Source organism: Dasypus novemcinctus, chromosome 2, assembly GCF_030445035.2.
Source record: "Dasypus novemcinctus isolate mDasNov1 chromosome 2, mDasNov1.1.hap2, whole genome shotgun sequence".
NCBI classification, from domain to species: domain Eukaryota; kingdom Metazoa; phylum Chordata; class Mammalia; order Cingulata; family Dasypodidae; genus Dasypus; species Dasypus novemcinctus.
This window is the reverse complement of record NC_080674.1, coordinates 146,055,128-146,069,473: the sequence shown is the minus strand read 5'-3', so window position 1 is coordinate 146,069,473 and position 14,346 is coordinate 146,055,128. Positions and strand designations below refer to the sequence as shown.

At 37.4% G+C, this 14,346-nt stretch overlaps 1 protein-coding gene and 1 pseudogene across 2 annotated transcripts in view; one reads left to right on the top strand and one right to left on the bottom strand.

Annotated features, from left to right (window-relative positions):
• Window positions 1-14,346, top strand: part of NME5 (NME/NM23 family member 5) — a 30,567-nt gene that overhangs the window by 8,424 nt on the left and 7,797 nt on the right. Inside the window, exon 5 of one of the 2 annotated variants that reach the window (XM_058279277.2) lies at window positions 3,009-3,101. In XM_058279277.2, coding sequence (XP_058135260.1) covers window positions 3,009-3,101 — 93 coding nt within the window. Of the gene's footprint in view, window positions 1-3,008; window positions 3,128-14,346 lie in introns of both variants that reach the window. The other variant, XM_058279274.2, reaches the window with a different exon arrangement.
• Window positions 10,244-10,923, bottom strand: LOC101417196 (paraneoplastic antigen-like protein 8A; annotated as a pseudogene).

The following is a 14,346-nucleotide window of genomic DNA, read 5'->3' as shown; positions in this document are numbered from 1 at the left end:
ATGCAACAAAAGAGAGACGAAGAGGAGAGTCAAGGTGAAGCATAACAGAAACCAGGAATTGAGGTGGTGCAATTGACAGGGAACCTCTCTCCATATCAGAGGTCCCCAGGATCAAACCCTGGTGAATACTAGAGGAGAAAAAATGAGAAGACAAAAAGAGAAATAGATACAGAAGATCACAGAGGGAATGGACACAGACAGCAAAAACAGTGGAGCAGGGGGAGGGGGAAGAGAAGGGGGGACAATAAATCTTTTTAAAAATTAAAAAAATAAAAAGCAACAAATTACTTATACATGCTACAACATGGATGAACCTCAAAACATGCCAAGTTAAAGAAGCCAGGCACAAAAGGCTATGTATTCTATGACCCATTTATATGAAATAGCCAGAAAAGGCAAATTTATAGACAGAAGAAAGGTAAGGGATTGCCTGGAGTTGGAGGTAGGAGTGGGGATTAATTGCAAATAGGCACAAGGAAACTTTTTTGGGGTGATGGAAGTATTCTAAAATGGTATTGTGCTGATGGTTATACAACTATGAATTTCCTAAAAATTATTAAATCATATACTTCTATGGGTGAATTTTTTGTTATGCAAATTATACCTCAATAAAACTGTTTAAAAAATAGAGAAGTTCTTTCCCTCCTGGAGCTTAGTCTAGTGTTTCAAAGATGGCCATTAAACCAATAATTACCCAAATAATTGCATAATTTTTAACTATGGTCATTGTTATGCAGAGCAATTAGATGGTATCATGAGAGTATAATAGGAGAGGCCTGTCTGAGGCATTGACATTTTAGTTGAGATCCAAGGGATGAATAGTGGTTAACCAAAGTAAAGGGAAGAACATTCTAGTTAAACAGCATGTGCTCAATCCATAAGCAGGAAGAAACTTGGCACCTTCTAGAAACTGAAAGAAGGTGAAAGGGAAGAAAAACATATATGAGGTTGGAGAAGTAAGTAGAGGTCACATGGTACAAAATCTTATAGGCCATGGTATGGAGTTCTTTATTTACTCTAAAAACAATGAGGAGCCAATGAAGCAATTTAAACAGGGGAGTGACATAATCAGATTTTCATCTTAAAAATACTACAAAAGGCCTGAGCACAGAGAATAGGGAACATGACAAACATGATGCCAACCTTCATGAAACTTAAAGAGCAGAGAAGACAGGTGATAGAAATATTTAAATAATAAAAAATGAAACAATATTACAATGATCAGTGCAATGAAGGGTGCTATAACAGAGACTAATAGGAAAATAACCTTTTATCCAAGTCCTACCCATACTTCTCCCAGCTTTTCCTGGCACCCCTTCTTTCATTATGATTTTTTGTCTCTCTGGGAACTTACCTGCAAACTAGTCCTCCTTGGAACCAGTGAGGATTTAGAGCTGAAGACTTGAGACCAGTAGCATCACTTTCTCAGCTTTATCAAAAGTAGCAAAAGACCTCAAAAAGTAGCAAAAGTATCCTCAAAAGTATCCTCAAAAGTATCCTCAAAAGACCTACTAAAACTTATAAAATGCATTATTTTTAAAATATATTCTTTTTTTTTTCCTCAAGATTTTATTTATTTCTCCCTCCTTCCACTCCCTGTTGTCTGCGTTCTGTGTCCATATTCGCTGTGTGTTCTTCTGTGTCCACTTGTATTCTCATCAGGCGGCACTGGGGATCTGTGTCTCTTTTTGTCGTGTCATCTTACTGCATTAGGTCTCCGTGTGTGTGGCACCACTCCTGGGCAGGCTGTGGTTTTGTGTCGGGCAGCTCTCCTTGTGCAGGGACCACCCCTTGCATGAGGGGCACCCTTATGCAGGGGCATACCTGCATGGGCCAGCACTCCTTGCGCACAGCAGCACTGCACATGGGCCAACTCACCACATGAGCCAGGAGGTCCTGGGTATCGAACCCTTGGACCTCCTATATGGTAGGTGGATGCTCTATCTGTTGAGCCACATCTGCTTCCCATAATCTTTTTTTATATTGCAAGTCTGGTTCTCTTATGTAGTGTTGAAGCAAGACTGAAAAGGCTAAAATTTCCCAAAGATTTACATTATTTAAAGACCTTGGCTACTTAAGTAAATAACCTGCAATGGGTTGGCTTAAAAAACGGGAATTTATTTGCACATGGTTTGAAGCTAGGAAGAGTCCAAATCAACACATCAATAATGCTTTCTCCCCAGAGACTGGCATTTTGGGGCTGGCTACTGACTATCCTTGGTCTTTAGCTCTTCTATCACATGACAACGCACATTGCAGTCTCTTCTCCCTTCGCTTCAGGACTCTGGCTGATTGTCTGTGGCTTTCTCTATCTGTCTGAATTTCATCCTACTTATAAAAGACAGCAGCAAGAGGATTAAGACCCATCCTGATTTAGTTGGGCCACACCTTAACTGGTTCATACCTCCAGGAATGGATTAAGTTTAAGAACATGTTTTTCTGGGGTACATTGCTCCAAACTACCACAGTAGAATAGAAATGTTTTAACACATGTTATATAGACAGAAATAGGTTTTATATATATATGTATTCACTAGTCTGTAAGAGCATTAAGTATGTATTCACTCTTGTATCTGCACCATATTGAAAAGTGCCTGCCATAAAGTGAGCTCTGAATAATTGTTGAATGAATAAATTAATCTTAGTTTTTACATATTCATTCATATTTTTCTTTTTTTATAATGTTTTCCATGATAAAAATAATAATACTCTAAAAAACATGGAAATGCAGAAAAAGATAAAGTTGAAAACAAAATCAGAATCTTACAGATGATTACTTTTAGCATTTAGATGTGTTTCTTGTCAGTGTTATTTAGGCTAATTATTTCTCTTTATGTGTGCACTTGTGTTTTATGCTATATATGTAATTCTGTTTCCCTTTTTCTTTGAAACTTAACTTTATATTATGGGTATTTCTCATGCCATTAAAAATTCTTTGAAAGCAACCTTTTTAACAATTATATAGTATTTTATTATTTAGTTTAATGAGAATACATTTACTTTTGCAGTAATTGTTGAGCCCATTCCAGTTGGACAAGCTGCTAAGGACTATTTAAATTTATATGTAACACCGACTCTACTTAAAGGACTCACAGAGCTTTGTAAGCAAAAACCAGCAGATCCTTTTGTAAGAAATCTTTTTATTCACATTAAAGAAGTATTATCTGTAGTTTTAATATTTGAAACATTGTATTCTTTGAAACAAAGTATTGAGGCCTTTTTAAAATGAATTTTTAAAAACTTTTATATGCATTTTAGATAATTCCTTATGTATATCTTTTGATTACTTATTTTCTTGCTGTGTTTATAACTTTTAAAATATTAATAACTTTGTTCCTAAATGCATTTTTAATCACATCCTTCGATTGCTAAGCATTGTTTTTTTTTGTATATATATATATATATATGTATATATGTATATGTATATGTTCATATTTCTTTCATGGTATCCATCTGTGTTATCTTTCAAGTGATAAAATTAGAGATATAGTTGCATTCTGTTCAACATTTTTGTTTATCATGATATTTAATTTTTAAAAAATAGAGCAACTCATTCACATCCCTAGATGGCTAAACATTACTCAGTCAGATGGAAGAATGGTTGGGCAGGAGGAACTCAGATGGTTGTCCAGGGCTAAATTATCAGCCTGAGTCCTTCTTTGTAGATACTCGCAAACACTTGAGGGCTCTCAAAAATAATCAGGGAAGTTATTTCCATGACAGCCCTACTAAAATAGTGCTTCTAGCCTCTGATATGTTTCTCAAAGGGAACCCCCTTTAGAAAACGAAAGATTTAATCTTTCCTACTAACTTTTCAAAACAAGAAAAGGCTAGGCAGGTAATGTTTTTCTTTAGTAACTTTGCACTGGGACAGTAATAGATGTTTATTTAATAAGAAACCTTCAACTACTGAAGTCATCTTGCCTGGATTCTAATTTAACTCCAGATACTTAACATTTCTCTGAGTCTCTCTATTCTCATCAGTAAAAGGCAGGTATAGGAGTTCATACTTACCTAGTAGGGCTATTGTTAGGATTAAATGTATATGTGCATGTGTAAAATTCTTAGTGTCTTGTGCATAATAAGCACTCAAAAGATGTTATTATTTTTTCCAAGTCCTTTTATTTTCCTCTTTCAAGTTAAAAAATATATGTATAATTATATATAAACATATATTTCATATATATTACTATATTTAAATTTATATATTTTATAAGATTATTTTAATTGTTACTTGATGTTTCTTTTATTACCTTTACCATTTGTCTATGGTTTGCTCTTTTTGTCTGTTTGTTCTTTTATTTTTTAATTTTATGTAGTTTGCTTATACAGATGCTTACATTATAAATACTTTTACAATGAACCCCTTTGTGTGTAAGTCTTTTTGTGCATTTGAGATTATTTCCTTTGGCAAGAGACCCAAAAATGGAATTATAATTCAAAGTGTATGAAATTTAAAAATTTCCCTTAAAGAACTGACTTTATTTTTCATATTTTAATGATACATAGTCATAAAACATATAATCCATCCAAAGTGTATAATCAATGGTATTTAGTATACTCAGAGTAGTGGATTCATGACTTGAATCAATATTAGGATGTTTTCATTACTCCAGTAATAATAATAATAAACAAAAACAGACTAACAAGAAACTCTATCCCTTAATAATCATCACTCAATCTCTTTATGCTTACCCTGCTGTACATAGCTGCTGTTCTATTTCCATCTCTCTAATTTATTTGCATTTATGTTTTGTATAGATGGAGTCAAACAATATGTAGTACCTTTTGTCTAGTTCCTTTCACATAGTATATTCCTTTTTCCCCTTATGGAAGATTATTAATATATTACTATATATTACTGTCCATAGTTTGCTTTGGTTATATTTTTGCCTGATAATATCATCGTGTAACATTAATATACATTTGTTCTATTTCAAAGAAAAAGCAGTATTAATATGCAATATTACCTTTAGGCATATTTCATATGAGGTTTCACTATGCTGTACAGTCTCATGTTACATTTTTGAGCTTTCCTTATAATATACAGGACCCTAGACTTTCCCTTTCAATCACTATCATACCCATATATTAGCAGTGCAAGTTCCAAACACTGTGATGTACTTCTACCATTTCTAGTCATTTCCAAAGATTTATGAACAACCTTTTTTTACCAATTCTGCACAGATTAACCCTCATTCTCTAACCTCACTCTTTTCCGGTGACCTATATTCTAGTTATTAACTCCAGTACCTAATATATTACACAATATATTTAGTTTATAATAGCACAATCATATAGTATTGGTCCTTTTATGTCTGACTTGCTACACTCAACACAATGTTCTCCAGGTTTATCCATGTTGTTATATGCTTCACGATTTCAGTTCTTCTTACAGCTGCAGAATATTCCATCATATGTATATACCACAATTTGTTTATCCATTCATCAGTTGATGGGCACCTGGGTTGTTTTAATCTTTTGGTGATTGTGGGTAATACTGCTGTGAACATCAGTGTGCAAATGTCTCTTCGTGCCACTGCTCTCAGTTCTTCTGGGTATATACCTAGTAGTAGTATTGCCAGGTCACATGTCAAGTCTATATTCAACTTCATAGGAACTGCCAAACAGTCCTCCACAGTGACTGTACCTTTCTACATTTTGACCAGCAGTGAGACCTATCTCTCCACATCCTCTCTGACTCTTGCAGTTTTCTGACTTTTTAATAGTGGCATTCAAACAGGTGTGAAATGATATCTCATTGTACCTTTGATTTGCATTTCCCTAATTGCTAGCGATGTTGAACATTTTTTCATGTGTTTTTATCACCATTTGTCCATTTGTATTTCTTCTTTAGACGGAAGTCTTTTCAAGTCTTTTGCCCATTTTTTAATCACGTCATTTATCTTTGTATTGTTGAGTTGTAGCATCTCTTTATGTATCATGGATACTAAAGCATTCTTGGGTATGTGATTTCCAAATATTTTCTCTCATTGAATTGGCTGCCTTTTCACCCTCTTGGCAAAATCCTTTGAGGTCTGAAAGTGTGTAATTTTGAGGAGGTCCCATTTATCTGTTTTTTCCTTTTGTTGCTCTTGCTTTGGTATAAGGTGTAAGAAATCCCACCTACCACAAGATCTTGAAGATGTTCCCCTACATCTTTTATGGTCTGGCTTTTATATTTAGGAATTTGGTCCATCTTGAGCTGATTCTTGTATAGGGAGTGAAAATATGGCTTCTCTTTCATTCTTTTAGTTATATATAGCCAGTCCTACCAGCACCATTTGTTGAAGAGACTGTTTGGCCTCAGTAAAGTAGACTTGGTAAGTTTGTCAAAAACCAGTTGGCCATAGAGGTGAGGGTCTATTTTTGGACTCTGAACTCTATTCCATTGATCAATGTGTCTCTCTTGCTGTCACTACCATGCTCTTTTGACCACTGTAGCTTTGTAATATGTTTCAAGGCCAGGTAGTGAAATTTCTCCTACTCACTCTTCTTTTTTAGAATACTTTTGGCTATTCAGGACCCCTTTCCCTTCCAAATAAATTCGGTAATTTAATTTTCTATTTTTGTAAAGAAACTGTTGGAATTTTGATTGGTATTGCATTGAATCTATAAATCATTTTGGGTAGGATTGACATCTTCATGATATTTACTCTTCCAATCCATGAACACATAATGTCTTTCCATTTTTTAAGGACGTCTTTGATTTCTTTTAGCAATGTTTTGTAGTTCTCAGGATACAGTTCCTTTACATCTTTGGTTAAATTTATTTCTAGGTATTTGAGTCTTTATTTTTGCTGTTGTAAATGGAATTTTTCCCCTGATTTCCTCCTCAGATTGTTCAATACTAGTGTACAAAAACATTACTGATTTTTGCATGTTGATCTTGTTTCCTGCCACTTTGCTGAACTCATTTATTACCTCAAGTAGCTTTGTTGCAGATATTTCTGAATTTTCTAATGTAGGATCATGTCATCTGCGAATAGTGAGAGTTTTACTGAATTGTGACAATTTTACTTCCTCTTTTCCTATTTGTATGCCTTTTTTTTTTATCTGATTGCTTTAGCTAGTACTTTTAGCACAATGTTGAATAACAGTGGTGACAGTGGACATCCTTGTCTTGTTACTGATCTCAGAGGTAAGGCTTTCAATCTATCCCCATTGAGTATGAGGTATGTCCTTTATTGTGTTGAAGAACTTTCCTTCTATTCCCATCTTCTGAAGTGTTTTTATCAAGAAAGGATGCTAGATTTTGTTGAATACCTCTTTTGCATTAATTGTGATGATCGTGTGTTTTTTTCCCTTCAATTTGTTAATGTGCTATACCATGTTAACTGATTTTGTTGTGTTGAACCACCCTTGCATACGAGGAACAAATCCCAATTGATCATGATGTGTATTTCCTTTAATATGCTTTTGGATTCAATGTGCAAGTATTTTGTTGAAAATTTTTGCATCTTTGTTCATTAGAGAGATTGTTCTGCAATTTTCTTTTCTGGAAATATCTTTATTGGGCTTTGGTATTAGGGTGATGTTGGTTTCATAAATGTGTTGGGTAATTTTCCTTCCTCTTCAATCTTTTTTTTTTTTTTTTTTGAGGTACTGGGGGTTGAACCCAGGATCTCAGTGGTGGTAGGAGGCAGGCACTTAACCACTGAGCTACAACCACTCCCCACCACCTCCTTGAATTTTTTGAAGAGTTTAGAGAGGATTGGTGTTAATTCTTCTTGAAATGCTTAATAGAATTCACCTGTGAAGGCATCCGTCCTGGACTTTTCTTTGTTGGGAGGTTTTTTTTTTAACAAATCAACTTTTTAAAAAAGATTTATTTATTTATTTCTCTCCCCTTCCCTGTTCCCCCCTGTTGTCTGCTCTCTATGTTCATTTGCTGTGTGTTCTTCTGTGCCTGCTTGTATTCTTGTCTGCAGCACCCGGAATCTGTGTCTCGTTTTGTTGCGTCATCTTGCTGTGTCAAGCTTTCCGTATGTGCAGCGCCATTCCTGGGCAGGCTGCACTTTCTTTCATGCTGGGCGGCTCTCCTTAAGGGGTGCACTCCTTCCACGTGGGGCTCCCCTATGCAGGGACACTCCTGCATGGCACGGCACTCCTTGTGCCCATCAGCACTGCATGTGGGCCAGCTCATCACATGGGTCAGGAGGCCCGGGGTTTGAACCTTGGACCTCCCATGCGGTAGGCGGACGCCCTAGCCATTGGGCCAAATCCGCTTCCTGAAATCAATTTTATTGATGCATATTAATAAAGCATACAATTCATCCAAAGTGTACAATCAATGGTATTTGGAATAATCACTTAGATGTATGTTCATCACTTCAATAATTTATTAGAGCATTTTTATTATTTCAATAATAATAAAAAAGCAAACAAACAAAATTCCTCACCTCTCAATTTATGTTCCCCTGTTGTACATAGCACTATTTCTGGCTATTATTAAACATTTATATATTTATTTATTTTTAAAAAGATTTATTTTATTTACTTTGTTTTTACTTTATTTTTTCTTTATTTATTTTCCCCCTCCCCCAGATGGTTTGCTCATCTGTCTACTCATTGCTTGCCTTCTCTAGGAGGCACTGGGTACTGAACCTGGGACTTCCCACATGAGAGGCGAGTGCCCAACAGACTGAGGCACATTGCTTCCCCTGGACTGTGGCATCTGCTGGCTTGTGGCCTCTGCTTGTTGTGGCAGGGGCAAGTCTAGCTCTTTGGGGTGGGAGCAGCTTCTAGCTCATGGTGCTGGGGTAATGTCTGCTCATCTTCTTTTAGGAGGCTTTGGGACCCAAACCCTGGCCCTTCCGTGTGGTAGGTGGGTGTCCAAGTGGCTGAGTCACATCTGCTTCCTCATTATTTATTAAGAATTTTAATTGAGAAATATTCACATACCATGTTATCTATCTAAAGTGTGTAATCAATGGCATTTAGTGTAATCACAATGTTGTGCATTCATCACCACAAAAATTTTAGAATTATTTCATTGCTCCAAACAGAAAGACTCCATACCCCTTAGCATGCCTTCCCTAGGCCTAAATAACCACTACTCAAATTTCATCTTTATACATTGATTTATATTTGCATTTTATATAAGTGGAATCATGCATTATGTTACACAATGTATTTAGTTCATAGTAACGCAATCATATGGTATATGTCCTCTTGTGTCTGGCTTGCTTCATGCAACATGATGTCCTCCAGGTTCATCCATGTTGTCATATGCTTCACAACTTCATTTCTTCTTATAACTGCATAATATTCCATCATGTGTATACACCACAATTTGTTTATCCATTAATTGTTTGATGGACACCTGGGTTGTTTCCAATTTTTGGCAATCATGAATAATGCCACTATGAACATTGGTGTGCAGATGTCTGTTCGTGTCACTGCTCTCAGTTCTTCTGGATATATGCCCAGTATTGCTATTGCAGGGTCATGTGGTAAATCTATATTCAGCTTCCTTAGGAACTGCCAAATAGTTCTCCACAGTGGTCGTACCATTCTGTATTCCCACCCACAGTGAATAAGCATTCCTAGCTCTCCACATCCTCTCCAACACTTGCAGTTCTGTCTTTTTAATAGTGGCCATTCTGATAGGTGTGAAATGATGTCTCATTGTAGTTTTTTAGTGATTTTTTTTTTTTGCCATGTGTTTTTTTGCTATTTGTATTCTTTGGACAAATGTCTATTCAAGTCTTTTTCCTATTTTTTAATTGGGTTGTTTATCTTTTTATTGTTGTGTTGTAACATCTCTTTCTGTATCATGGATATTAAACCTCTTATCAGATATGTGATTTCCAAGTATTTTCTCCCATTGAGTCAGCTGCCTTTCCACCCTTTTAACAAACTCCTGTGATGTACAAAAGTGTGTAATATTGAGGTCCCATTTATCTACTTTTGTTGTTTGTTTTGTTGTTTTTTCTTTGTTACCCAAAAGTGTAAGGTCCAAGAAACCACCACCAATCACAAGATCTCTAAGATGTTTCCCTACATTGTCTTCTAGTAGTTTCATGGTCCTGGTTATTAAATTTAGGTCTTTATCCATTTTGAGTTGATTTTTGTATAAGGTGTGAGATAGAGGTCCTCTTTCCTTCTTTAGACTATGGATATCCAGTTCTCTCAGAACCATTGGTTGAATGAACTTTTCTGCTTAAGCTGTGTGGGTTTGACAGGCTTGTCAAAAATCACTTGACCATAAATGGAAGGGTCTCCCTGTCTTCCATGTACTTCAGTGGTTGGGGCTCTCCATCTTCAAGGCAGAGCCCACCTCTGCTGCCTGCCCTGGCTCCTTTTGGATCTTCTTCATCTTCCTCCCTGCTGCTAATGCCAAGGCCATTACTCCCTCAGACTTTGCAAGCTCCAGAACTCCTGCTTCCTCCTGATGGTGCATCTTGGAATTCATGTGAAAGATGACTTACACGACCGTCCCCAGGAGCATGCCCGAAGTTTCTACCCATTTCTCTGAAGACCAATTTTGGTTCTGAGGCTGGGGCCATGCAGGGTGGTTGAGCTGTAGCATGGAGACCACATCTTCTATGCTGTGCCTCTCGTCTTCTAGGAATTCATTTAGGTTTTTTTAGAAACTCAGCATCCTGGGTGGGGTCTTTACAGACAACCCTCCAGACACACCCCCCCCCCACCCCTTCCTGGAAATTCCTGGGGTATGGAACTCAGATTCATGCCCTTGCTAACCTCAATTAGGGCAGCTTTGGCATTCTCTTTCCTCAGAAAAATCTTGTTGAGCAAGTTGTACAGGCCTAGTGAGGATAAGACCCCACCCAAGGTTTCCTTGATTTCTGTTTGGCTATAGTCTTCTGGAGTGCCCATGACCAACAGAGAATTGTGGATATCCACATCTATCCCCTGGCACCAGTGTTCCAGAAGATTCTTCACCATGAACATGGACATCTGGGGGCTCTAATCCCAGGCATAGTAATGAGTCTGTGAGTTGGATGCAACTGCAACAGTTCCCAGATATATGATTAATATATATATTAAAATATATATGCTTTATTAAAATAAAATGCTCTTGGCCCCTCCCCTGGGCCTAGATCTGAGAAGGTTGGGTATGGATTTACCAGCCTCGCCTCAGATTGTGCAGTCTGATGCTGGCTTCCGCTACAAGGGCACTGCTGCTGCAGGCAGAGGTGGCTGAGGGACACCCTGGCTAAGGGAGGCTGGCATCCCCCAGCTGCTCCTGAGCCTTCCACGTGCTGGATTCTCAGTCCCTGCAGCTCCACTGTGCTGTATTGACCACTGTTTGATTGCTAGGTATTTGAACCTTTTTGTTGCTATTGTGAATGGAATTTTTCCCCTGATTTCTTCTTCAGATTGCTCAATACTAGTGCACAAAATGTTACTGAATTTTGTGTGTTGATCTTGTATCCTGCCACTTTGCTGAACTCATTTTTTAGCTCAAGTAGGTTTGTTGTAGACATTGCAGAATTTTCTAAATATAGGATCACAAATAATGAGAGTTTCTCTTCCTTTTTTCTTATTTGGATGCCTTTAATTTTTTTTCTTGTCTAATTGCTCTAACTAGAATTTCTAGTACAATGTTGAATAACAGTGGTGACAATGGGCATCCTTGTCTTGTTCCCAATCTTAGAGGGAAAACTTCCAACCTTTCCCCACTGAGCACAATATTGGCTGTGGGTTTTTCATATATGCCTTTTATCATATTGAGGAATTGTCCTTCTATTCCTATCTCTTGAAGTGTTTTTTATCAAGAAACGATGCTGGATTTTTTTGAATGCCTTTTCTGCATCAATTGAGATGATCAAGTGGTTTTTACCCTTCAGTTTGTTAATGTGGTGTATTACCTTGTTTGATTTTCTTTTTTCTCTCTCTCCCCTTACCCTGCCCCCCCCCCCCCGCCCCCTGCAGTTGTCTGCTCTCTGTGTCCATTCGCTGCGTGTTCTTCTGTGACCGCTTCTATCCTTATCAGCGGCACCGGGAATCTGTGTTTCTTTTTGTTGCGTCATCTTGTGTCAGCTCTCCTTGTGTGCAGCGCCATTCTAGGGCAGGCTGCACTTTCTTTCGCGCTGGGTGGCTCTCCTTACGGGACGCACTCCTTGCGCTTGGGGCTCCCCTACATGGGGGACGCCCCTACATACATGGCAGGGGACTCCTTGAACGCATCTGCGCTGTGCATGGACCAGCTCCACATGGGTCAAGGAGGCCCGGGGTTTGAACCACGGACCTCCCATGCGGTAGGCAGATGCTCTATCCATTGGGCCAAGTCTGCTTTCCTGTTTGATTTTCTTATGTTGAACGAGCCTTGCATACTAGGAATAAATCCCACTTGTTCATGATGTATAAGTCTTTGATATGCTGTTGAATTCTATTTGCAAGTATTTTGTAGAGAATTTTTGCATCTATGTTCATTAGAGAGGTTGGTCTGTAATTTTCTTTTCTTGTAGTGTCTCTATCTGGTTTTGGTATTAGGGTGATTTTGGCTTCATAAAATGTGTTGGGTAATTTTTCCTCCTTTTCAATTTTTTGGAAGAGTTTAAACAGAATTGGTGCTAATTCTTTTTTGAAATGCTTGGTAGAATTCACCTGTGAAGCCATCTGGTCCTGGAATTTTCTTTGTTGGAAGATTTTTGATGATGGATTCAATCTCTTAAAATGTGATTGGCTTGTTAAATTCATGTATTTCTTGTAGCATCAGTGTAGGTCATTTGTGCATTTCTAGGAATTGGTCCATTTCATTTAGATTGTCTAGTTTGTTGTCATACAGTTTCTCATATCCTCTAATGATCCTTTTCATTTCTGTGGGATCAGTTGTAAGGTTCTGCCTTTCATTTCTGATTTTATTTATTTGCATCTTCTTTTTTTCATTTAGTCTAGCTAGGGGTTTGTCCATTTTATTGATCTTCTCAAAGAATCAGCTTTGGTTTTATTGATTTTTCTCTATTGTTTTTTTTTTATTCTCAATTTCATTTATTTTTGCTCTAATCTTTATTTCTTTCCTTCTGCTTGCTTTGGGATTGGTTTGCTGTTCTTTTTCCATTCCTCCAGGTGTTCAGTTAAATCTTTGAGGTTAGCTATTTCTTCTTTTTTAATATAGCCTGCTTTTGCTGAATCCCAGGGTTTTTAAAAATTTTAATCTCGTAAGTTTTGATAAGTTTTCTTCTTGTTTTCATTTGTCTCAATATACTTACTAATTTCTCTTAGAATTTCTTCTTTCACCCACTGACTATTTAGGAGTGTATTGTGTTTTATATATATATATATATTTATCCCCTCCCCCAGTTGTCTGCTGTCTGTGTCCATTTGCTGTGTGTTCTTCTGTGTCTACTTGTATTCTCATCAGGCAGCACTGGGGTTCTGTGTCTCTTTTTGTTGCATCATCTTGCTGTATCAGCTCTCCATGTGTGTGGCACCACTCCTGGGCGGGCTACAGTTTTGGGGCAGCTCTCCTTGAGCAGAGGCCACTCCTTGCACGGGGGCACCCTTATGCTGGGGCAACCCTACATGGGCCAGCACTCCTTGCATGAAGCAGCACTGCGCGTGTGCCAGCTCACCACACAAGCCAGGAGACCCTGGGTATCAAACCCTGGACCTCCTGTATGGTAGGTGGATACTCTATCTGTTGAGCCACATCCTCCTCCCAAGGAGTGTATTTAGGCTCCATACATTTGTGATTTTTCCCTTTTCCCATCTACTGATTTCCAATTCTATTCCATTGTAAAATGATAAAGTATTTTTCATAATTTCAATATTTTTATGCTTAATGAGACCTGCTTATGGTCTTTTTGGAGCACATGTGGACCAAAATGTGGTCTTTTTGGAGCAAGATCCATGAGCTTTTGAGAAGAATGTATAACTTGCTGATTTGGAATGCAATATTTCCTTATAGGTCTGTTAAGGTCTAACTTGTTTATCATATTATTCAACTTTTCTGTTTCTTTGTTGATCTTCTATCTCATTCTATTTATTGATGTGAGTGGCTATTGATGTCGTTGTAGAGATGTCTGTTTCTCCCTTCTTTTTTTGCCAGAGTTTGCCTCGCATATTATGGGGCACCCTGGCTCAGTCCACAGATCTTTAATACTGTTTAATACTTCTTTAATACTTCTTCTTGGTTGATTGATCCTTTTATTAATGGATAATGACCTTCTGCATCTCTTATAACTTTTTTGCATTTAAAGTCTATTTTGTCCAATATTATTATAGCTACTTGTGCTCTTTTTTGCTTACTGTTTGTGTGGAATATCATTTTCCAAACTTTCACTTTCAGCCAATTTGTATTTTTGGATCTACGGTGACTCTATTTTAGACAGCATGTGGGTGGTTCATGGTTGTTTTTTTTAATCCATTCTGTCA